This window comes from Xenopus laevis, chromosome 6S (assembly GCF_017654675.1).
Source record: "Xenopus laevis strain J_2021 chromosome 6S, Xenopus_laevis_v10.1, whole genome shotgun sequence".
Lineage (NCBI taxonomy): Eukaryota > Metazoa > Chordata > Amphibia > Anura > Pipidae > Xenopus > Xenopus laevis.
The window spans coordinates 18,087,768-18,112,449 of NC_054382.1; the positions used below are offsets into that span (position 1 = coordinate 18,087,768).

The 24,682-nt window shown below is 36.8% G+C and overlaps 1 protein-coding gene across 1 annotated transcript in view; it reads left to right on the forward strand.

Moving 5' to 3' along the window:
- The window catches only part of odad2.S (outer dynein arm docking complex subunit 2 S homeolog), a 90,862-nt gene that overhangs the window by 5,850 nt on the left and 60,330 nt on the right, over positions 1–24,682 (forward strand). The window contains exons 3-8 of the mRNA XM_041567398.1: positions 2,090–2,247; positions 7,082–7,277; positions 11,746–11,852; positions 15,256–15,392; positions 16,319–16,435; positions 21,495–21,712. Of these exons, the coding sequence (XP_041423332.1) occupies positions 2,090–2,247; positions 7,082–7,277; positions 11,746–11,852; positions 15,256–15,392; positions 16,319–16,435; positions 21,495–21,712 (933 nt within the window). The remainder of the gene's footprint in view (positions 1–2,089; positions 2,248–7,081; positions 7,278–11,745; positions 11,853–15,255; positions 15,393–16,318; positions 16,436–21,494; positions 21,713–24,682) is intronic.

Here is a 24,682-nt window from a genome sequence, read left to right on the forward strand (position 1 = left end):
CTTTCATTATTTTTTTGTTTGATTTTGCTCCATTCCATTAATACAAGCTGCTACATTCATTCACCTTCTTATGGTTTTGCCTAGACCCTGGCTAGATCTCTCCAATTGTCAATCACAAGGGATTTTTTTATAGCCAAATCCCAGCATCTTTTTCAAGATTCAGGGCCTTATTTATCAAAATCCGAGTATTTAAATAAAAAAAGTCAGACCAAAAAAGCACGATTTAATCGGATCGGGGACAAACTCGATAAAATCGTGCGAAAATTCTATTCATATGATTTTTTCCCCTGAATTGCTCGGTTTCTCCGGCTTTTTCCCAAAAAGTCCAAATCTTTCAGATTTTGGCCGAAAAAGACCAAAATAATCTGTATTTTCAAGATAAATCCAGCTCTGTCCACAGAAACGTCCACATAGGATAGAGACCTCTCCCATTGACATATATACACCCTCTAAATCCAGCACAGACCACAGAAACGTCCAAAATAGGAAAGGGACCTCTCCCACTAACTTATATACAACTTCGGCAGGTCGGAGATGGAGGATTTTTCCGATCCTCGGGGTATAATAAATTTCGAAAAGTTCAAGTTTTTTTCCAATAAAAAATGTGGATTTTATATTAAAAAACACACAAATTTTTCACGTTTTTTGCATTCAGACTTTAGTAAATAACCCCTCAAACACAGTCTTATCTTTGGTAATCAGCCGATTACCAAATGTAACATATTTTTGTTGTTAATATGTAATAGTCTTCCGTTTTAACTTTTAATTGGCCTTCATTTCGTAAAAATTATTTGCCTTCCAATTCTACCAGTTTTATTGTTAATTGTTACTATTGAGCCACTTTTCTAAAGTTTTCAACTGTCATTGAAACCGCTGACTGGTTGCCTGGCTAAATGGGACCCTAGCAACCAGATAGCTGAAATTCCAAGCTGAAAAGCTTCTGAAAAGCAGTTTTTTTAAAACTCTAATGAACTTGAAATTCAACCACTCGAAATTTATTATAAAAATCTAATTTTTTAAACTCAGGTGAATAGGATCGACCTGAAAACTCGAATCAAATTAGATTTAAATTTTAAGAACTCGATTCAAGTTTTTTTCTCCCAAAAAACTTGAATGTCAGGAAGGCTGCAAACAACTCCAAATTTATCCCTGGATGTGTCTCATTCACTTAAACAGCAATTCGGCAGGTTTTAGGTGGCGAATAGTCAAATTTGAGTTCTTAAATAGTCAGAGTATGATAAGGTGGGAGTGGCTAACACAAGGTAGGCAGACTGGGGGGGGAGAGACTGTGGAGTCTTTTTTGAATGTATTGACATAAATTTTTGCTGTGAATAAAATGCACAAATAAATGTTTTAAAAGTAAGAATCTGTGCATGTTTCTAATTCATATGTATTATTTGGAAGTGGACCCGTGCACAGTTCCTGCTATAAAGATAGCTTATACCCCAAAATTCTATAATTAAATTCAGAATATGATAAATCTCAAAAATCTATATTCTACGTTTTTGAAAAACTCGAATTAAATTTGAATAACTCCCTAGTCGAATTTGAAAAAAACGTGAAATTTTGAATTTCGAATTCAAATTTTAAATTCGACCCTTGATAAATCTGCCCATAATGTAAGTGAAAATATTTTCACTTTCTGGTTTAAAAGGCCCTTTAATTTAACATTCATACCCACCAATACTATAATAGTTTCTAATGTTTGTAACGTTTGAGACAAACAGTAGAAAAAGCTTCATCCCTTGTTGTATATTTGCAAAAAACTTCTTAAATGGAGACACAGTGTTTACAAATGTCTGTGTTTAGACTGAGTATTATATTGGGATTATTAATGTGGCAGGAAAAGCTTTATTTGTAACTGAAAGTAGATGAACATAAAAAGCACATGGGAGAAATCAGTTGCTTAGAATTACATTTTCTTTCACTGGGCAAAGACTGTTTTTGGGTGGAGGACCTTCAGGCTGCCTGTTTCCAGTCTGACACAGATTCCTCCCTTGGGAGAGTTTGGGATATTCCCCGGTGTTGTTAATATTCATAACTTTGTTGTTTTTGAAACGAAACATTTTGCTTTGTTCTCTTGTTTTAGCGGCTCTACTGTGAAATCACAAGAAACAGACCATGATGGGCATCCCCTGCTTCTCCTTTCATCATCTTCAGTAAAGATTTCTAGCTTTGGTCAGATATCCCACTTTCTCCAGCTTGCCAGAGACAAAAAACTGAAAGAAGCCCAGGCTTGTTTGGAAGGTAAGTTAGGTTTAATTAAACAAAAATGTGCTTTTAAAGGAAAACTATGCTGCTAAAACAATGTAGGTCTCTATGATATTGCATAAAACAACTCATATGTAGAACGCTGCTTCATGTAAATAAACCATTTTCATAATAATATGCATTTTTAGTAGTATGTGCCATTTGGTAATCCTAAATAGAAAATTGCCATTTTAAGAGCTGCCCCCTGGGATCCTTTGATTCACGGTGCACATAAACATACCAAACAAACTATACTTGTTGAGTGATATGAGCCAATTAACAGACAGAGTTCTATCTTTTGCTCCGACTCTTCTTCCTGTTACAGTTAGAGCTGTGTTATTTCTGGTCAGGTGATCTCTGAGGCAGCACACAGACCATCACAAAATGGTGGTTCAAGGCAAGAGATGTAAAAGGGCAATATTTACTTAAATATATAGACCAGTTTGATAAGATTCTTTAATAAGCCACTTAATTTGATATAAACTATCTGTTGCTCAAGTATTCATATTGGGGGTATAGTTTTCCTTTAACAAAAATTGTAAGAGTTTATGGCACGTTAGATAATTTGTCTGTAGTATGAATTCCACCAAATCTAGCATTTGGTTTGGTATTCAGCCAAATCCCAGAACTTTTTGAAGGATTTTTCACTTTTTGAAGGATTGCGCCAATCCTAACTGATCTAAACCATTAGGGGCAGCTTTCTGACATTCAAGAGAATCCTTTGTTTTTGTTTAATTCAATTTATTTAATTCAATAAGAACAGCTTACCTCATAATTCAATTGCAAATGTTTTTATAGACCTCAATAAAATTTTAGGGGATTAGTTATCAAAATCCGAAAATAACTCATTATTTTCTAAAAGCTACTCCGAACCAGATCCTCACGGGTTTTTTCCCCTTATTTATGATTACGTTTTTCTGAAAATTTTCTGTGCGGGAAAAACTTGACAAAATTGGGAAAGATTCAAATGTACGAATTTTTGGATATAACACCCGAAAACTCAGATTTTTTTAAAATTTTTGCCAGAAAACCGCAAATCTTCATATTATTGCCAGCACAGATCAGGATATCTTCCGGACTTCTCCCACTGACTACTACATGAACTCGGCAGGTCTGAGTTGGAGTACTTTTTTATACTTAACAACCTCGGGTTTAATGCATTCCGAAAAAAAATCAAGTTCTTTTTTTCCACTAAAAATTTGGATTTTACAGTAAAAAAACCCTCAAATTTTTCACGTTTTTGGCATATGAACTTTAATAAATAACCCCCTTAAAGGGGTGGTTCACCTTTATGGTAACTTTTATTATGTTATAGAATGGCCAATTCTAAGCAACTTTTCAATTGGTTTTCGTTATTTATTTTTTATAGTTATTTGCCTTTTTCTTCTGACTCTTTGCAGCTTTCAAATAGGCATCGCTGACTCCCTTCTAAAAAACAAATGCTCTGTAAGGCTACAAATGTATTGTTATTGTTAATTTTTATTATTGATCCTTCTATTCAGGCCCCCTCCTATACATATTCCAGTCTCTTATTCAAATCAATGCATGGTTGCTAGGGTCATTTGGACCATAGCTACCAAATTGCTTAAGATGCAAATTGAAGAACTTCTGAATAAAAAGCTGAATAACTCAAAAACCTTCAATAATAAAAAAATTAAAACAAATTGCAAATAGTCTCAGAATATCACTCTCTACATCATACTAAAAGTTATCTGAAAGGTGAACAACCCCTTTAAAGTCTTTGGTTTTTTCTGAGCTCTTTTTTATCATTTATAGCTGGGATTTTCTCATGGATGAACAATTTTTATTGCAATGTATAAAGTTACCATGACATTAATTAATGGTAAAGCCACTCAAGAGTTCTTGAGATATGTTGAGAATTCTTCAGTAAATAAAGTATCACTGGATTTAACAGTTCTACAATTTTTTAGCCAAAAAAAGTTTTTTATTGGAAATTCTGTTTGTATTATCTTACAGAAGGCAAACAATTTTAAAGAAGATTGCTTTCTCTCTCTTACATGTGTATTTACTTATGCTGCAAATTATGTATTTTCCCTATCAGGTCTTTAAATAGCTTAATTACATTTTGTAATTCCTTACCTTTAAATAATTTAGCATTTTTAATATAATTTTGTTTTCATTATATTCTGGTTTAATTCAAAAGTGTAGGACAGCTGGATTCTTGCTTTTTTTTCTACAGCATGTTCAATAAATGTACCTTTTAAACACATACACACTCTACTGTCCAGGGATGCACCGAATCCACTATTTGGGATTTGGCCGAATCCCCAAATCCTTGGTGAACGATTTGGCCGAATACCGAACAGAATCCAAGTTTTAATTTGCATATGCAAGTTAGGGAAGGGAAAGGAAAAAAATGTTTTGCTTCCATGTTTTGCGACGAAAAGTCACGTGATTTCCCTTCCTGACCCTAATTTACATATGCAAATTAGGATTTGGTTCAGCCAGGCACAAGGATTCGGCTGAAAACTGCTGAAAAGTTCGAGTCCTGGCTGGATCCCGAAACAAATCCTGGATTCAATGCATCCCTACTACTGTCACACTTGTTTTATTAGTAATGGGTCACATGGATTTTCGTTTAAAGAATAATATTGCACTGAGCTTTATTTTGTCACAACTCCCTAATGATATTTTATGAAATGTCTACACTTTTCTAACTGATGTGAAATATAGTGAATGTGTATGCCAAGGAATTTGAATGCCAGACTATTTTAATAGACACGCTGTAGTCCATACACATCAGCACATTTTTCCTTAATTTTCCCAGCAGTCAGCTCATTTAATGCAAGTTTTATGTGCTACAAGTCTCCAGTTTTATACAGCCACTGGTATATAGAATTGTCCATGTAATATTCAATATACATTAAATACAGGATTCAGCTCGGAATTCAGTCAAATCCCAGCACTTTTTGCCTTTGTAGGGTTTGAATTCACATTAGCTGAAAACTTAAAATCGTGTTACTTTAAAGCTCTGGGTAACTGACTGTCACAACAGTTTTTCCAAAAATGATGCCATTTTTAAATGTATCTTAAATTCAAATATGCAAATTAGGGTTCCGATTCAGTTCAATGTTTTGGACATTTTTTAAAAGGATTCTGTATTCTTTTTTTTTTCTTAATCTAAAAAATATGCATTTGGCATGTCCCTAAAATATATGATAATCATATCATTTTTAATATCGCTCCGATATACAATTTGAAAATAGAATACAGTGATTTTTAAAGATCCAATGTTTATTGTCCTAAGGGCAAATTTACTAAGGGTCAAATATCGAGGGTTAATAAACTCTCGTATTCGACCCTCGAATTTAAATCCTTCGAATATTGAATTCGAAGGATTTAGCACAAATCCTACGATCGATCGATCAAAGTCAAAATCATTCGGTCAAACGATAAAATCCTTCGAATCAAACGTTTTTAAGCGATCGATCGAAGGATTTTTCTCCGATCAAAAAAAGCTTAGAGAAGTGATGGGGAAGGTCCCCATAGGCTAACATTGTACCTCGGTAGGTTTAAACTACCGAAGTATGTAGTCAAAGTTTTTTTTAAAGAGACAGTATTCCGACTATTGAATGGTTGAATAGTCGAACGATTTTTAGTTTGAATCGAAGTCGAAGGTCGTAGTAGCCAATGCGATGGTCGAAGTACCCAATAAAATACTTTGAAATTCGAAGTTTTTTTCATTCAAACCCTTCACTCGAGCTTAGTAAATGTGCCCCCAAGTGTTAACCTTATTCACCTTTCTCTATACAATTAATTGTTTCATCCCATGCATGGGTTTATGATAGGGATGCACCGAATCCACTATTTTGGATTCGGCAGAACCCCCGAATCCTTCTCGAAAAATTCAGATGAATAACAAACCTAATCTGAATCCTAATTTGCATATGCAAATTAAAGGTGAGAAGGTGCAAATTTTGATTCAGATTCGGTTTGGCCGGGCAGAATCCGAATCCTGCTGAAAAAAGGCAGAATCCAGAACTGAATCCTGGATTCGGTGCATCCCTAGTTTTTAATAATTGTGATGTGTAATATTTAACTAATGGAATATTGCAGCTTATCACACTGTATAAAATGAATGGAGAAATTCTCAAATTCCACCACAGAGTTCCCCACAGATTTCAATTCGGTTAATTGACTAAAAAGATAAGTTTTTCTCATTAAAGGGGACTGTCACCCAATTATTCAAAATCCTATTTTATCACATTAGTCAAGTAAAATGAACTTTAATTACACTGTATAAATTATTTGAATCTTCAGTCTGGGAATTAATAATTATAACAAGCAGGCAGGAGCCATTTTGTGGACACTGTTATTAAGGCAAGCCTTGTATCATCTCATAATCTTGTTCTAGTAATTGCCTAGACATAGAGGAGGGGCAGACAATATTTGATTGACAGCTAGGATTTTTAATTGAGCTTGCAACAGCTATGAATGCTTTAATAAAAAAATAGAAATCGGATTTCATGTTTAATTTAAAAAGTACTTTCATTATACAGCTTTTTTGTGTCTGGGTGACAGGTCCCCTTTAAAGCTAATCTGGCCATTATCCTTGAGGCATGTGTTCTAAGTCCCCTGAACAGTTGGTGTAGAGCGATATAGGTTAAGGCTATCTAACTATGGTTGGCTGCATTTGGGAAGAGCTGACTGATCAGCAGCTGAACTATACATCTTCAGATGTTTTTCTCAGAAAAGTAAAGCATTTTATGATGTGTGAAGCCTTGACAAACATGTAGCACTTTGGAACAATTCTGAAGAATCACACCCGTCTCAGTCTCATTTCTACAGTGTCTTTACTGTGTCCTTTCAGCAAACAGGGATCCGGTTGCATGTATCCTTGGTCCTGGATTCGCTACCGTGGAAGGAGAGGACATGTCATTGCTACGGCTGTTGGATAAAATGCGCCAAGATGATAGCGGCAACACAGAAATAAAAATGAAAATCTTTCTCCTTCTCCAGCAACTTGATATGCAGCTGCTTAACAGCTCTTTAAAACAGGTTTCACAGTAAGTACATTTACAAACTGCAAAAAAATGTCCAGTTCTTTCTTTCTTTTCTTTTTTTTTTTTAATGAGCATCAACATCTGCTTTTTATGTGCTAGGAAAAAATAATGAAGCGAAGGTGAAAGATATGAAAATCATTATATTTATTGATTTTAAACTGTAGAACCAGGGAAAACTAATTGAAGTGGAAAAAAAGATGTTTTCCAACTCTTCTGTGGGATGCAGGCATTGTACATATGTTTCACATTTCTGGTGAGGTTTTAAAATATTTCACTTGACATAGTCAATTGCCAGATGCTAAAAAAAGAATCGGTTTCCAGTTGTTAAATTGATGCTACCATCTACAATGATCATGAAAATGCCACACATACCCCAAGATGCAGCTGGTCGTCCTGTTGTGGATGGAATTCAATTCCCAGTATCCTTGTGCCAATTTGCCACAAGGGCTAGTCCTTTTTTTTTATTGTGTATCTTGGGCACAAGACATGATGCCAGCCTTGCACCCTGGAGTTCCTGTTTATTCCCGTAACTGATCACATATGTGATAATATAAACGGAGGTTGTTCCTGTGTATGAAGAAAATACTTTCCATAGTTTAACCCGTGTAAATTAGTGTAAATAACGGCCTGCAATCAATTCATTCAAATGCATCAGTTGTTCTTAAATGTTTAACCTCTTCTGTCCAGTAGGACATGTGCCACATTCTCTGTTTCATTTAGGTGTACTGGGGGCTTCCAGTTGGTTAACTGGATCATCGGGTGCAGGCTCAGAATAGGGGACTCTCTATACTGCTCATACCTGTTAATAAAATGCTGAGTTATTTTCCCAGCTCTCTGGTGGCCAAGAACTATTTAAATTGCTTATCTGGTTGTCACATAATTGTGCATGTTTCTAATCAGCAATCACTGCCATATATCTAAGATAAGATGTTATACACCGCCATGGAGGGAGGCCTCTGCAGTTATATAAATGGGTTTTTCATTCTCAGTTTATTGCCAACAAATTAGTGCTAAGTGTAAGACTATATTTATTCTGCAGAATGCTTTACCATACCTGAGTAAACAGCTCTAGAAGCTCTCTCTGTTTATTTAGTATAGCAGCTGCCATATTAGCTTGGTGTGACATCACTTCCTGCCTGAGTCTCTCCCTGCTCACTCACAGCTCTAAACTCAGATTACAGCAGAGAGGGGAGGGGGGAAAGGGAGGGAGAGAGGAGTTTACTGAGCATGCTTAAAGGAGAACTAAAGCCTAACTAAAGCCTAACTTAAGAAGTAGGCTAGAAATGTTGTACATTATGTTTTTGGGTTTCTGTACCAGCCCAAGGCAACCACAGCCCTTTAGCAGTAAAGATCTGTGTCTCCAAAGATGCCCCAGTAGCTCCCCATCTTCTTTTCTGCTTATTCACTGCACATGCTCTGTGCTGCTGTCACTTACTGAGTTTAGGGACCCACTCACAATACACAGTACACATAGAATAGAAATGTCACCATATAAGGCTGATTAGTAATTAATACAGATAATTACTACATGGCAGCACAGAAACCAGTGCAACTAGCATCAGAATTTAATAATCAGTCCTGTAGCATCAGCTTATATTGCAGACCAACCTCATTTTCTGCTGGATAATTAGTGACGAGCCCTAAGCTTAGCTTCTCAACAGCTGCTCAGAGCCCACTGAGCATGTGAGTGTCACAGACACTTTCCAAGATGGTGACCCCCTGTGACAAGTTTGAAGTCCTGGATCATTGCTGCTATTGACAAGCTGAAACTTAGGGCTGGTGCAATGAGTTCAGTATATAACATATGGCATTTTGGCCTTATCTATTTTTAGGGTTTAGTTCTCCTTTAAGCCCCAGCCCTGGAGGTTTATGCTGAAAACAGGGAGCCTGATACAGAAGTCCAAGTGTACACAACAGAAGGAAATAAATGCTGTGTTTCTTTTGACAGAGCAGCATTACTTTGAGGGTTTACTGGTATATTCAAATAGACCTTTCTTAGCTTACTTCGTTTGGGCCTTTCCTTCTCCTTTAAGTAAGAATGCATTGTGTCACAGCACAGTGATATGTAAGTAAAAGGTTTGAGTTACAAGATTAATAAAGGCAATGTCAAGACTGCTTATTCCAACAGTTCCTTTTACAGATGCCAAGGAACTGGATCATATTGATACATGCGGTAGGATTTAGGACCTATTTATAGTGCCTTGAAGTCAGGAAATTGGTTCAGGTTTTCCAGCTTTGCCCATATGTCAACGGAAATACAATTACAGTGCAACACTGACCATTATTTTTCACTTTAACCTACTTTTAGAGAACATGCTCTTCAAACAATATTTCACTGACATGTATTCACCATCTCAGTCATGGCAAAATTCCACTGTTTCCTACGTGAGCATGAATTATATCTTTTTGGTGTAAAGAGAGAAATCAGTATTTTACTACTTGACAACCATTTTTTTCAAAGCTGTTAAAATGCCATTGTAATAATGGAAGCTGAGTTATATTTCAAAACCTTGATTAATTTCAGGCAAATTTTCTCTCAGGCAAACGATCGTTACTCATCGTTACAAATTCAGTAAAGTGCGAATTTTCCAGAACGTTACCCCTTTCGCCAGAATTTCCTTCGCCAGCTGGCGAACTGATAAGATAAAGCTACATCCTCCTCAATCTTATGTCAGTGACATTATATCCTGTATGCAGAAAAGGTTTAAAAACAATAAAAAAACGCTGGCGTTTTTTTCATATTTTAAAGTGGGATTGTCTTTAAAAGTTGTAACTGTTAAAAATTTTTGTTATAACATTTTTTTCCCAAACATTTGAGTGGCATGCCACATTTGTTTTAGGATGAGCTCATGTCTAGGATATTAGAGGATCTCTTTTGTTTTTATTTTGCTTCCTTGGACATTTGTAATAATAAGTGGCCACTTCAAGCAATTTCCACAACATCACTAATAAAGACGTCTATACGATCTCTATGTACCCTCCCTGTTCAAATTGACCTAAACGTAAGAGCACTAACGAAGTTTCGCTAGGCAGAAATGAACGTTAGCGAAAGTTCGCTATGAAATGCTCGTGCTGAAGAATTTACAAAACTTTTAGAGACTCAACTTTGCATTTAGTGAATTAGCGTAGTGATAGCGAATTAACATCTGATGCGAAGCCTTCGCAAGAGAAAATTTGCCTTTTCGTGAATTTGCCACATGATGTGCAAGTAGCGTCAGATTCGTCATGAATTTAAGCTGATAAATGAACATTTAATTTTCTTAAAACCAGAAATGAGAGATTTCAACTCTCACTTAAAGGAACAGTAACACCAAAGTGTTTTAAAGTAATGAAAATATTATGTAGTGTTGCCCTGCACTGGTAAATCTGATCTGTTTGCTTCAGAAACACTATTATAGTTCATATAAACAAGCTGCTGTGTAGCAATGGCGGAAATTGAAAAAAGACTATACGGCACAGGTTAAATAGTGGATAACAGATAACACCATTATGTTCTACAGAGCTTATCTGCTTTGTAACTTGAGCCTTTTCTCATTTGAATGGCTGCCCCCATTGCTACACAGCAGCTTATTTATATAAACAATAGTAGTGTTTCTGAAGCAAACACAGCAGTTTCACTAGTGCAGGGCAACACTGCATTATATTTGTATTACTTTATAACACTTTTTATTTTTTATGATGTTTAGTGATGCACCGAACCCAGGATTCAGTTCGGGATTCGGGCTTCTTCAGCATGATTCGGATTCAGGCGAATCCTTCTGCCCAGCCGAACCGAATACTAATTTACATATGCAAATTAGGGACGGGGAGGGAAATCGCATGAATTTATGTCACAAAACAAGGAAGTAAAAAATTGTTCCCGTTCCCACCCATGATTTGCATATGCAAATTAGGATTCGGAGGTTCAGTCAAATCTTTTGCGAAGGATTCGCAGGTTCGGCCGAATCCAAAATAATGTATTGACTTGCAGAATGCCTCTGTGCATATAGAACCAGAGAAGATGGGGTGCTAAAAAGAGACAGAAAGTAATTTTCTGCACTTTGGCATAATTAGTAAGTGCATCCTAATGTATTTTAGTTTTTTCCAGGAAGGCTGCAAATAGAAAAGAAAATTTGCAAATAGGTTTCAAGTAAAGTTCTTTGTTCCTTGTTAGCCAGTTGAAAAAGTTATAGGGTAGATCTTTTGATATGAAGCATAACAAAAGTAGTGTAAAGGCGGTGAAAGCTTGCTATTATTAGCCAATAAAGGTATAGTCTTTACACTGCTTTTGTTATACTTCATATCAAAAGTTCTACCCTATAACTAATAGAATTAGCAAAGCTAATCTTTAGGTGAGTATTCTCTTTAACAAGTCAGCCTTATCACAGCTGTTGCAGACACATCCGGTGGTTCCAATCAGTTATATAAACTGTGGTAAGAGAAATAGGTCCTTTGAGGTGAAGGTGACTTTCATTTCTGTTATTAATTTCAGGGAAGTACGTGTAACCCCGACTGCTGTTAAGAATGAGGTTGATCTGCTACGTCGGTTCAGCGGTCCCGAAGAAATATCTGTGTTAAAATCAATTGAATACACATCAGGTTTCTATTTTAACTTACTCTTTCATTTACAAAATACTGTCCTTTTAAAAATAAACGTTGCTAACCACCTGAATAAATTGCACTCAATAAAATGCAGTATTTGGCAACTTACAGAGGGACACTAAAATCCCTGAGCGGTAGAGGAATTTATTCTCCTTAAATTATTCTCCTTATTTTCTTTAAAGGAATACTAAACTTGAATTCTCTCTGTTTGTCCTTTAGTGCTCAGAAATGCTGTACATTTTTTTCAGAACATTTTTGTTTGAGAAGGCTACCAATAAAAGGCTTTCTAATGGATAACCAATGGTGAATACAGTCAAACCCCGATTTTATGTTTGTTTGTATAAGGGACTGTACAAAAATAAAAAACGCAAAATCTGGGGAAAAAAAATATCGGGGTGTAAAATTGGGATTTGACTGTAATTACAATATATATGGATTTGCAGCAGTTAAAGGGGTTGTTCACCTTAGTTTTCAAGCTAGTTTCTAGTATGTTATAGAATGGTCAATTATAAACAACTTTTCAATTGGTCAATTTCAGCTGTCAAATGGGGATCACTGTCCTGCAGCGGGTCGTGTACCCGCGGGTTACCCGCAAAAAAAAACGGGTACCCTGTGGAATGAGGGAAGGCTTTTCAGGTGAGGGTATAGATGCGGGGTCGTGGATCTGCGGGACGTGGGTCGAGTTGCGGGTCCCTTCCTGCTGCACCTCTCTCCCTGCAACTTTCCCTCCATTCATCTCCCCCTCCCATCTGACTTCCGGCACGGCTCTCTTACATCACGTGCTTCTCTCCCTCTCGACTATCCTCCCTGTTTACAGCAACATCACTTTGATGGTGGTCGGCGGGTTGGGTGGCGGATGAGGCAGTTGCGGGTCTGGGTCGGGTAGCGGTTCAAATTGGGTAAATATGCGGGTTGCGGTTCAGGTTGCGGGTTTCGGGTCTTAGAAATTGGTTCCATGCAGGGCTCTATCACTGACCCCATCTAAAATACAAATGCTCTTTAATTTTACAGATGAATTGTTATTGCTACTTTTTATTACTCATTTATTACTATTCTGGTTGTTTTATCATCATCTGGACCAATGAGGGTAGTTGTAATTCAAGCAATTGCTGCCTAAAAAAGCAGTAGTCATTGTTATTGAGGCCGGACCTGTGAGTGCCACCATAGGTCCAAACAAATGGAAATCAATGGGGAGGGCAATTCCAAAATATATGTATTTTGCTTGAGCAACAAAATGCCTCAATTTTCCCCATATACCATTTGCCTGGGAGCTACAGGACAAACCAAACCTGGCACACAGATGCAATTTAGCAAGGGAAATCCAAGGTGTTTATTGCGTCAAAACCAGATACATAGGGGGTTTATTTATCAAAAAGGGAAGCTAGAGATCACCATAGTCCACTAGAGTGAAATACTGCCTTTCTCCATTCATTTCTATTGGATTTTTAAAGGCGTATTTATGAAAATTTATGAAAACTTTCATTTTCACCCTTTGATAAATACGCCTTTAAAAATCCTGTAGAAATGAATAGAGAGCGGCTGAATTTCACTCTGGGACTGTAGTGATCTCTAACTTCCCTTTTTTGATAAATATACCCAATAAACACAACATTTTAGGGGTATGCTCTGTATCAAGATGCCTAATGTATATGGTTCCCTTTTTATTACTGAGGGATCACAAGAGGGAGAGGCTTCCAAGGTGTGCATGTACATAAGGAGTGTTCATAAGGTAGATCGGGATCTACCAGTAGACCTTTAGATGGTGATCAGTAGATCTCAAGACACTCAACAAACCACTACTTCAGATATGTTTTATGTTATGGTTACATAATAAATAGATGTTTAAATATAAGAATATACATTTTCTTATAAATCAATATTTAAGTAATACTTTTCACTGAACAGAATGCTAACCATGCTTTTATAGATATAGATTATTATAGGACAATATCACTAAGGGGCAGATTTATCAAGGGTCAAATTAAAAAATCAAATTAAAATTTTCTATTATTTTTATGGCCAAAACTGTCAAATTCGACTTGGGAATTGTTCAAATTTTATTCGAGTTTTTTTTAAAAATTTGAATTTGATTTTTGAGATTTATCATACACTGGCCCTTTAAGAAATCAAATTCGACTATTCGCCACCTAAAACCTGCCAAATGGCTGTTTAAGTCAATATGAGAGGTCCAGGGATCAATTTTGAGTTGTCTGCAACCTTCCTGACATTTAAGTTTTTTGGAGAAAAAACACAAATTGAGTTTTTAAAACGGATTCAAATTCAAATTTTCGGGTGGATCGTATTCACCCAAGTTTTGGAAATTCGTATTTTTTTTAGGGATGCACCGAATCCACTATTTGAGATTCGAGCCAAGTCCCCAAATCCTTTGTGAAAGATTCGGCCGAATACTGAACCCAATCCGAATCCTAATTAGCATATACAAATTAGGGGAGGGAAAGGAAAAAGTGTTAACATTTTTTTCACTTCCTTTTTTTGTGATGAAAAGTCACAGGATTTCCTTCCTTGCCCCGAATTTAAATATGCAAATTAGGATTCGGCCAGACTCAAGGATTCAGCTGAATTCGAATCCTGCTGAAAAAGGCTGAATCCTGAACCAAATCCTGGATTCGGTTTTTTAAATACATTTCGATTGGTCAAATTTCGAGCTCATGGGAGTTTATGGGAGTTTTTAAAAACTCACATGAATTCGAAATTCGACCTTTGATAAATGTGTAGGGATGCACCAAATCCAGGAATCGGTTCGGGATTCGGCCTTTTTCAGCACGATTCGGATTCGGCCGAATCCTTCTGCCAGGCTGAACCGAAAATGAATCCTAATTTGCATATGCATATTAGGGCCAGGGAGGGAAATCGCATGTCTTTTTATCACAAAACAAGGAAGTAAAATGTTTTCTCTTTCCCACCCCTAATTTCCATAAAAAAATTAGGATTTAGTTTGGTATTCGGCCGAATCTTTCACTAAGGATTCTGGGGTTCGGCCAATCGAAAATAGTGGATTCGGTGTTTCCCGATAAATGTGCCTCTAAAAGTAGACCCCGCATTCATAAAGTATGGGCACTCGTGCTGTACATGGAATGCATACAGCAACTCAAAAACACAAAGAAAGAATCAAAAACAACAAAAAAAAAAGTATGTATAAAACTACTGTGCGGCTCATTTACTCAGTTTGTTTCTTCACGTTGCAATGATGTAATGCAAGCATGAGTGATGCCCATCTTACTCCACATATGGTGTAATGGAGTGTAACTTGGACAATGTAACTCAGATTCACATATATACATGTTGTATGCATAGGCATAAGCATATTTCTTCATAATCATTTCTTTTGTGTGACGTCTTATGAGTATTGTGACACAGAAGTCTTGTATATTCATTACAGAGTACGAGTTCTCAAATGGTTGCCGCGCTCCACCCTGGAGACAGGTTCATGGAGAAATCTGCTATTTGCTGGCTACACCTCATGACACCGATCCTCTCTCTATCACGTGCAGCACCTCAGGGGCATTTTTAAATGCAGTAAGTTATTTAAAGGTACAGTAAAACCAAAAAAATGAAAGTGTTTTAAAGGAATGATAATATAATGTAGTGTTGCCCTGCACTGGTAAAACTGACGTGTTTGCTTCAGAAACGCTATTATAATTCATATAAACAAGCTGCTGTGTAGCCATGGGGGCAGCCATTCAAGCACAGGACACACAGTAGTTCTGAAGAATCCCATTGTTTACTATAGCACTCATCTGTTATCTGCTGTGTATCCTGTGCCTTTTCTACCTTTTCAGCTTTGAATGGCTGCCCCCATTGCTACACAGCAGCTTGTTTATATAAACTATAGTAGTACTTATCTGTTATCTACAGTGTATCCTGTGCTTGAATGGCTGCCCCCATGGCTACACAGCAGCTTGTTTATATAAACTATAGTAGTACTTATCTGTTATCTACAGTGTATCCTGTGCTTGAATGGCTGCCCCCATGGCTACACAGCAGCTTGTTTATATAAAATATAGTAGTACTTATCTGTTATCTACTATGTATCCTGTGCTTGAATGACTGCCCCCATGGCTCACAGCAGCTTGTTTATATAAACTATAGTAGTACTTATCTGTCATCTACTGTGTATCCTGTGCTTGAATGGCTGCCCCCATGGCTACGCAGCAGCTTGTTTATATAAACTATAGTAGTACTTATCTGTCATCTACTGTGTATCCTGTGCTTGAATGGCTGCCCCCATGGCTACGCAGCAGCTTGTTTATATAAACTATAGTAGAGTTTCTAAAGCAAACACACCAGTTTTTCCAGTGCAGCACAACAGTACATTAAATTTTTATAACTTTAAAATACTTGAATTTTTTGGTCTTACTGTTTCTTTAACAGCCTGTTTCTATTTTCTGTCTACTCAGTGAGTTTGTGTTGCAATTTGATAACGCACGTTTATGCATTTTTAGGGTAAACAAAAGGAGAATGATGAAATGAATTACGAGAGAAAAAGTGAGATATATAAAGACCTCGGAACACTTTTGAAGGCAAAATCGCACACATTTGCAGAAAATATCACAAAACAGGTATGATTATGTTCAAGTTCTAAATCCACTATTTTGAATTTGACCGAAACCTTTGTGAAAGATTCGGCCAAGTACCGAACTGATTTTGATTCCTAATTCGCATATGCAAATTACAGGCAGGAAAGTTAAAAGTGGAAAACACTTTCTTGCTTAGTGACAAAAAGTCACGTGATTTCATTTTCAAGTAAATGTAACAAATATTACAAAGAATTCCATTTTCTTTTATTAGACAAAAACAGTTTTTGGTTAAAGATCCACTTCAACAACATAATTCTTTAAGGTGCAGATGTGAATGTCTTTCTCTCCTTTCTGCGTATTTTTCTGTGTGCCTCAGTACTGTTTGTGTGTAGCCTTTCCTGCAATGACAGACTTGTTTATAGTCACAAGGACTAGAAGCCTTTCTCAGCTGGAGCACACGCTTTTTTAAACTGACACATCATTTGTCATGTAAAATAGCATTTTAGAACCAGTTTTTCTCTCTGTATTAAATTGCTGTAAACATATGTCCAAGTTTTAATAACCAAGTGGTGTTTAGATTGAAAGTATTATGGCCCATTAGGCTGCTTCTAATAATGTAAAAGAAATACAGGTATGGGACCTGTTATCCTGAATGCTTGAGACCTGGGGCTTTCTGGAAAATGGATCTTTCCGTAATTTCGATCTTCATACCTTAAGTCTACTAGAAAATCATGTAAACATTAAGTGCGGTTATTTATCAAGGTCCGAATTTATCTCAGTATTTCTAATATCAAACTTCGAGCAACTCTTAATTCCGGAATGGACCTTATTTATGAAAAAAAAGCCGGAAGGGGCAAACTTCTGAGCTTTGCCTGAAAAGTAGGGATGCACCGAATCCAGGATTCGGGGACGGGATGGAAATCGTGTGACTTTTTGCCACAGAACAAGGAAGTAAAAAATGTTTTCCCCTTCCCACCCCCAATATGCAAATAAGGATTTGGTTCGGTATTCGGCCAAATCTTTCGTGAAAATCTTTCGTGAAGGATTCGGGGGTTCGGCCGAATCCAAAATAGTAGATTCAGTGCATACCTACCGAAAACTCTGAATTGTTCGGAGATTTCCTCAAAAACTATGATTTTTTCTGGGTTTTCTGAGTTTTTTGAGTCGAAACCCCCGAAATCATCGGATATCAGTACAGACATCAGCGCTGACACTGGGACCTTCCCCATTGACTTATACAGGACCTCGAGAGTTTTTAGATGCCGGGTTTCGGATTCAGAGATTTTAGACCATCGGACCTTAATAAATTTTTTGTTTTTGCTCTGAAAACTACGAATTATTCAAAGGTCGGATATTCGGACCTTGATAAATAACCCCTTTATAAACCCAATAGGCTGGTTTTGCTTCCAATAAGGATTAATTATTTCTTAGTTGGAATCAAGTACAAGCTACTGTTTTATTGTTACAGAAAAAAAGGAAATCATTTTTAAAAATTTGGGTTATTTGATTATAATGGCGTCTATGGGACAGATTATTTCTGTTATTCAGAGTTTTCTGGATCTCTGGTTTCCGGATAATGGATCCCATACCTGCTTAGAAGAATGGAGGGTGCTGGAAAGTTGAGAAAGGGCATGTATTTGATTTGATATTTTTTTACATAGTGCTACTGTACATATGAACACATAAGCGGCTGTGTGTGCTTAGATTTACACAATCAGACCTGACATATTGTTACCCAAATCTCAGGCAAACTGACTGTCAAAATCTTAACCCTACTGGCATTCAGTCTTGGGTCTCCAGGCCACTTCTTCAGACCCCTATAGTTTTAGAACCGCTTGCTTAGGGGCATGTCACTTCCACTATTTTTGATACCCAATCCTTTGTGAAAGATTCATCCGAATACCGAATCTGAATCCTAATTTGCATATGCAAATTAGGGTGGGAAGGGGAAACATTTTTATAATTGTTTTGTGACAAAAAGTAACACGATTTACCTCCCGCCCCTAATTTGCATATGCAAATTAGGATTCAGATTTGATTAGGCCAGGCAGAAGCATTCAGCCGAACCCTAATCCTGCTGAAAAAGGCTGAATCCAGGCCGAATCTCTAAACCGAATCCCTGTATATATGCATCTTTCTGCTGACACAGAGTCCTAAATATCTGCTACATTACTAGAATTCTGCATTTCCCCATGAACATTCTTTTTGCTGTTTAAAGGATTTTCATTTGCAGAATTAATTCGAAATGAGTCATTTATTAAGCTCAAAAATTTTCTAGTCTGACTTTTAAAGGGGAAAGTAAAAGATTTTCGGAGAAAAAAAATCTTGATTTTTCCGGGATTTATTAAATTCAGATGGTGTTAAAAATCAGTACCCCAACTCAGACCTGCCCGAGAACATGTAAAAGTCCATGGCAGATGTCCTGTTAAAAATTGCGCTAGGTTTCTGAAAAAAATCGTAGCTTTCTGGTGCAAAATCCTAAAAAGGATTCTGTTTTTTTATGGGAAAAAATGTATTGTAAAATACAGTAGGGGGAAAGAGGTTTCAGAAAATAGTGAGAACTTTTCGGATTTTGATAATTAACCTCCTACCAGACAATCAAAACTTACATATTGAAGGAATGATTCACTACCCATGTTTCTAAATCTAGCTTTAGAAATATTTCTCATATCATAACTGATACTGTTACGATACCTACAGGATCAGGCAAATTGTACCTATTGATCTCTCTCTCTCTGTTCCCCCTGCTAACATTGCTTACCTGTTTTGACTTCAACACTCACCACATATTTTATCCATCATAAATTCCCTTCCCATGCAAAGAATCTGTTTCATACATCACAAGTTTAATTGAGAACAGGAACTTTTAGAACGGAATGAGCCATTCTCCCTGATCTCTGGCTAAAATACTGGCATCTCAAGTTTCAGATGAACAGATTGGCTTCTTGCTGGGAATATTACACTGCAGTTTAGATGCAAAGTGATGCCTTCTGGAATCAGAAGGTATTTACTTGTCTCATGCCATACACACAGCACTGCCTAGATACCAAAAATGAGAGTTTTAATTCTCCCATAAGGCATCATGGGTGGAGACATGCAAATCACTCCTTTGTGTCCCTTTGGCCAACTATTCATCCAGAACCGCTGGTTTATGGCACAGATACAGCCTAATGGTTCAGAACCATATATCCAAACTTGCAGACAGCCTGTTTTGGTCTTGTTAGATCTCATCAGTGCAAGATATTGGAACATGGCTTCTGAGAGGTAGGACTTGGAGAGTAGCACAATGGTGAAACAAATCTGGTTATTGTGAGAAGGGATGAAAGGAGCCAAAAAGCCCTTAGCTAGCAATTATATGAAAAGTGATGCCTTCTGGAATCAGAAGGTATTTACTTGTATCATGCCATACACACAGCACTGCCTAGATACCAAAAATGAGAGTTTGAATTCTGGATTCTGGACACTGGTTCTGGATGCATAGTTGGCCAAAGGGACACAAAGGAGTGATTTGCATAGCTCCGCCCATGATGCATTATGGGAGAATTAAAACTCTCATTTTTGGTATCTAGGCAGTGCTGTGTGTATGGCATGAGACAAGTAAGTACCTTCTGATTCCAGAAGGCATCACTTTGCATATAATTGCTAGCTAAGGACTTTTTGGCTCCTTTCATTCCTTCTCACTGCAGTTTAGATAAATCCAAATTGAAGGAAAGTCTTGCTCCTTTGTAATTGTTTGAGATTGCTCTTTCATTTAAAAATATCTTGGTTGTAAGCTTTACTGATTCAGCAAATGCGTAACATGGGAATCTACTTCAGATATGAAACCATGAAAGTCGGTCATCTAAAGTGGTTATCTAAGACATGTAACAAACACAGTGTTAGGGCTTATTTATCAAATTCTGAATGTATCTCATTTTCTGAAATATAATCCAACCAAATCCGCACAGGTTATTTCCCCTTATTTATCAATACATTTTCCCCAAAAATTCCAGTTCTGGTAAAAACTAAAATAAAAACGTGAAAATCGTACTAAAATTCAGATAGTACGAATTCAGATTCAGATTTTTGCCCGAAAATCATGAAATCTTTGGATTATTGCACAAAACCCAACGCAGATCAGGATATCTTTGGGACTTCTCCCATTGTCTTATATACAACCTCGGCAGGTCTGAGATTCCAAATATTTGGATTCAGACTTTTTCCATCCTCGGGTATAATGAATCCCAAAAAATGTGAGGGTTTTTTTTTCGCAAAAAATTGGGATCTTACAAGTCAAAAAAACTAAAATTTTTAGAGTTTTTGGCATTCTGACTTAAATAAATAACCCCATTAGTGTTATGATGCAAATAAGAAAGAGCTAATGCAGTTTCCTGAACTGGGACCCACTACTTGTCAAATATCGTGTAGCTTTATTTATAGGGATGCACAGAATCCACTTTTTTGGATTCAACTGAATCCCCAAATCCTTTGTGAAAGATTCAGCTGAATACCGAACCGAATCTGAATCCTAATTTGCATATGTAAATAAGGGATGGGAAAGGGAAAACATTTTTTTACTTCCTTGTTTTGTGACAAAAGGTCATGCAATTTCCCTCCCCTCCCATAATTTACATATGCAAATTAGGATTCAGATTCAGTTCAGCTGGGCAGAAGGATCCAGACCGAATCCTGGATTCGGTGCATCCATAGTTATTTATGAAAATCCGAAAAGTTCTCAGTATTTTCTGAAAACTACTCTGACCAAATCTGCACTGACTTTTCCCCTACTTATCAATACATTTTCATGAAAATTACTTGTGCGGAGAAAACTCAGATTTTTCCGGATTATCGTCCGAAACCCAAAAAATCTTCGGATTATTGTATGAAGCCCAGATCAGGATATCTTCAAAATGTCAACAGGACACCTGCCATTGACTTCTACATGAACTTGACACGTCTGAGTTGGAGAACTTCTTTATTCAGACTTTTTACTTTGATAAATAACCTCTTGAATGGTCCATACAGAGGGCAGTGTGACTCAGGGACAGACCTAACCTCGTGCTAGATGTGTTTGTACAAATATGGCAGTATAACTGATTAAAATACTTTTTCTCTTGTGTAGGATTTTCAGTTTTCTGAAGAGCCAAAAGTCACTCATAAAACTCATTATGTGGATGTTATCGATGCAGAGGAGCATAGCCAAAACCATCGGTCTAATGGGCATCCAGAAAAGAAAGCAGAGGAAAAGACAAGACAGCCCCTTGTGAAAAGGAAGCCTAATAAGCAGAAATTAGAACCGTCTCCTAAATGGAAGAATTTTAGCCTTAATGATCACCAGGCGTATGTTGTCTTCTTACATATTATTATGATTCGCATGGTTTATGGACATTTTAAACGAGCTAGAAATGTACACAGAACTTAGATTATTTCAGCCAGGCTTGGCATTTTGGAAATGGAAACATTTAGTGGAAACTTTCTATTGAGTCTTGTCATGTGTTACTGCAGAGCTCCACTGTGAAAGGAGCCAGTCACACACAGCCTCTCTAGTTATGTATACTATGCTCTAGAATTCAGTAGTACATTTTTTTGCTAATTACCCTGCAAGATTAGATCTTGCCTTTTTGTGGGTTTGTGCTGTGTACTCAAATTCTAAAAAGGTCACGGCAGTAAGAAATCATAGAATTAAACATTCTCATATATTTCATCTGTGTGTGTGGAAGTCCATGATTCAAGCACTCTGCTTTATCAATGGCCCACTCATTCTTATATTGGTGCTCTGAGATCTATACTCTTTGGGGGTTATATATCAAGGTCCAAATTTATCTCAGTATTTCTTTTTTTTTTTTTTTTTTTAAACTTTTTTATTGTATTTTCAAAAAACAAAACAAACAAATAGCATTATTTAGCAAAGAAACTGTGCATAATATGGTATGTTCGTTATGACAGATTGGGTATACAAATATCATTGTTCCATGAGTGTACCAGTCAAATTCAATCACTGTCAACAAGGTTTCTTGATATCTGTATAACACAATAAAATTTGAGAATAGACAGTTGGAGTAGGAAACAGAATAGAAAGAAAGATGGGAAAAGGAAAGAGTAAGAAACATTGGAGAGAGGGAAAGGAGGGGGTAGAGGGAGCTTCTTTATCATGTCATTTGCGACAGTTAGGAGGTAGTTGTCTTCAATACAGATACATGAGTTGGGAAGAGAGAGGAGGAGGAGGGGGCGAGTATCTTTTTCTTTTTTCATTTCGCCTTCTTGCTTTGGAGGTGCTAGTTAAGTTCACCTCTGAGGGAGCTTTCTGCCCACCATTTGGTACATCTGAAGGGGGCCAGAAATTTTTGCTGTTTTTGTCCTTCCAATGTGTCTAGGTATTTGCTCCAAATATCAAAGAAAAGTGAGCCTTTGAGTTCCTTATCTTGTAATGCCAAGACCCATTGGAGTTGCATTGTATACAGTAATTTGCGGTTCCAAAGTTGTGTTGGAGGTGGTTGCGTGTTAGTCCAATATTCCAAGATGGTCTTAACTGTTGTTAGTACCATTATATCTGCGAGTCTGAGGTTACCTTTGAAGGTGTTGTCAATGGGTGTGGGATATAAACCCAACAGAATTCGTGGGTCTGCTCGGGTTACTATGATTCCACACCAACTTGCAATATGTTATCTCAGTATTTCTAATATCCAACTCCGAATTCCCGAATGGACCTTATTTATGAAGAAAAAAAGCCGGGTCGGGCAAAACTCCCAAAACTTCAGCGCTTTCCACAAGTTTTTTTGCACCGAAACCCCGAAATCATCAAATGACAGTACGGACATCAGCACAGACACTGAGAGCTTTTAGATGCTGGGGTTTCGGATTCAGAGTTTTTAGACTATTGGACTTAAATAAATCTCGAAAATTGCGTGGTTTTTTTTTTTTGCTCCGAAAACTACGAATTATTTGAGGTTTGGATATTTGGAGCATGATAAATAACTCCCTTCATGTTCACATTTGCTTTATTCATATGATAAACCTTTTCCTTATTGTATTTCAGTCATTTTGTACATTTGGGGCATTATTTATCAAAATCCGAGTACTTATATTAAAAAATGACTGACCAAACTAGAATCCACGATTGGACCTTATTTATTATTAAAAAAGCATGATTTAATTGGAATTGGATTGTGCAATACCACAAAGTTTTTGAGCAAAAATCAAGCAACATTTTTTGGGGGTTATTCCGCGAAAAGCCAGAATTTTTCGGATTGTTGCCCAAAAAGTCCAAAATAGTAGGATAGGGTATAGGTATATACAACCTCGGATTTTCAGATTTGGACTGTTTCCATCATCGGGGTATAAACTATCTCGAAAAATTTGAATTTTTCAGGTTTTTGGCAGTTAGACTTTAATAAATCCCCATTGGTGCTCCTGTAGGGATTTATTAGTTATCCTTAATATACATTTTTTTGCTGTCATTTACTAGTAGGGATGCACCGAATCCACTATTTGGGATTCGGGCGAATCCCCAAATCCTTGGTGAAAGATTCGTCTGAATATTGAACCGAATCCGAATCCTAATTTGCAGGGTCAGGAAGAAAAAGTGGAAATAATTATTCTTTTGTGATGAAAAGTCAATGATTTCCCTACCCGTCCCTAATTTACATATGCAAGTTAGGATTCGGATTTGGTACGGCCAGGCACAAGGATTCCCGAACTGAATCCTGGATTCGGTACATCCCTATTTACTAGTGAATAACTATTATTCACCATGTTTCTATGTGACAGACCATTTTATACAGGCAGAATTTGATGGTATGGTTACTGATTTTTTGATGTGTGCTGGGTTTCGTGCAATACCGCAAAGTTTTTGGGCAAAAATCTGAGTTTTCGGGTGAAAAATCATGAAAATCAGATTTTTTTTCCCCCCGCAAGGCTAATTTTTGGGAACATGTAATAATAAATAAGTGTAAAAAACCCGAGTGGATTTGATCGGAGTTTGTAGCAGAAAATATTGAGGTGAATTCGCACTTTGATAAATAACCCCCTAAATTTCATAGACAAAAAAAAAGAGAAATGAAACAGTCCATTTGGATTACAGTGCTGACCATTGTCATCTTCAGCATACGGAACATGAATTTAAAGCTGAATTTCACCCTTAACTGATATTATTACTGAGGCTGTAGAGATGCCCATCATGACAATATCTGTCTATCCTTCATATGCCAATTATTTCTTATATTAAATTGCAAACTGGTTTGACTTTCCTTTTGGGAAGCAATAAGGAACAATCAAAATCACACTGGATTTGGCTAAAATATGATTTTGCTT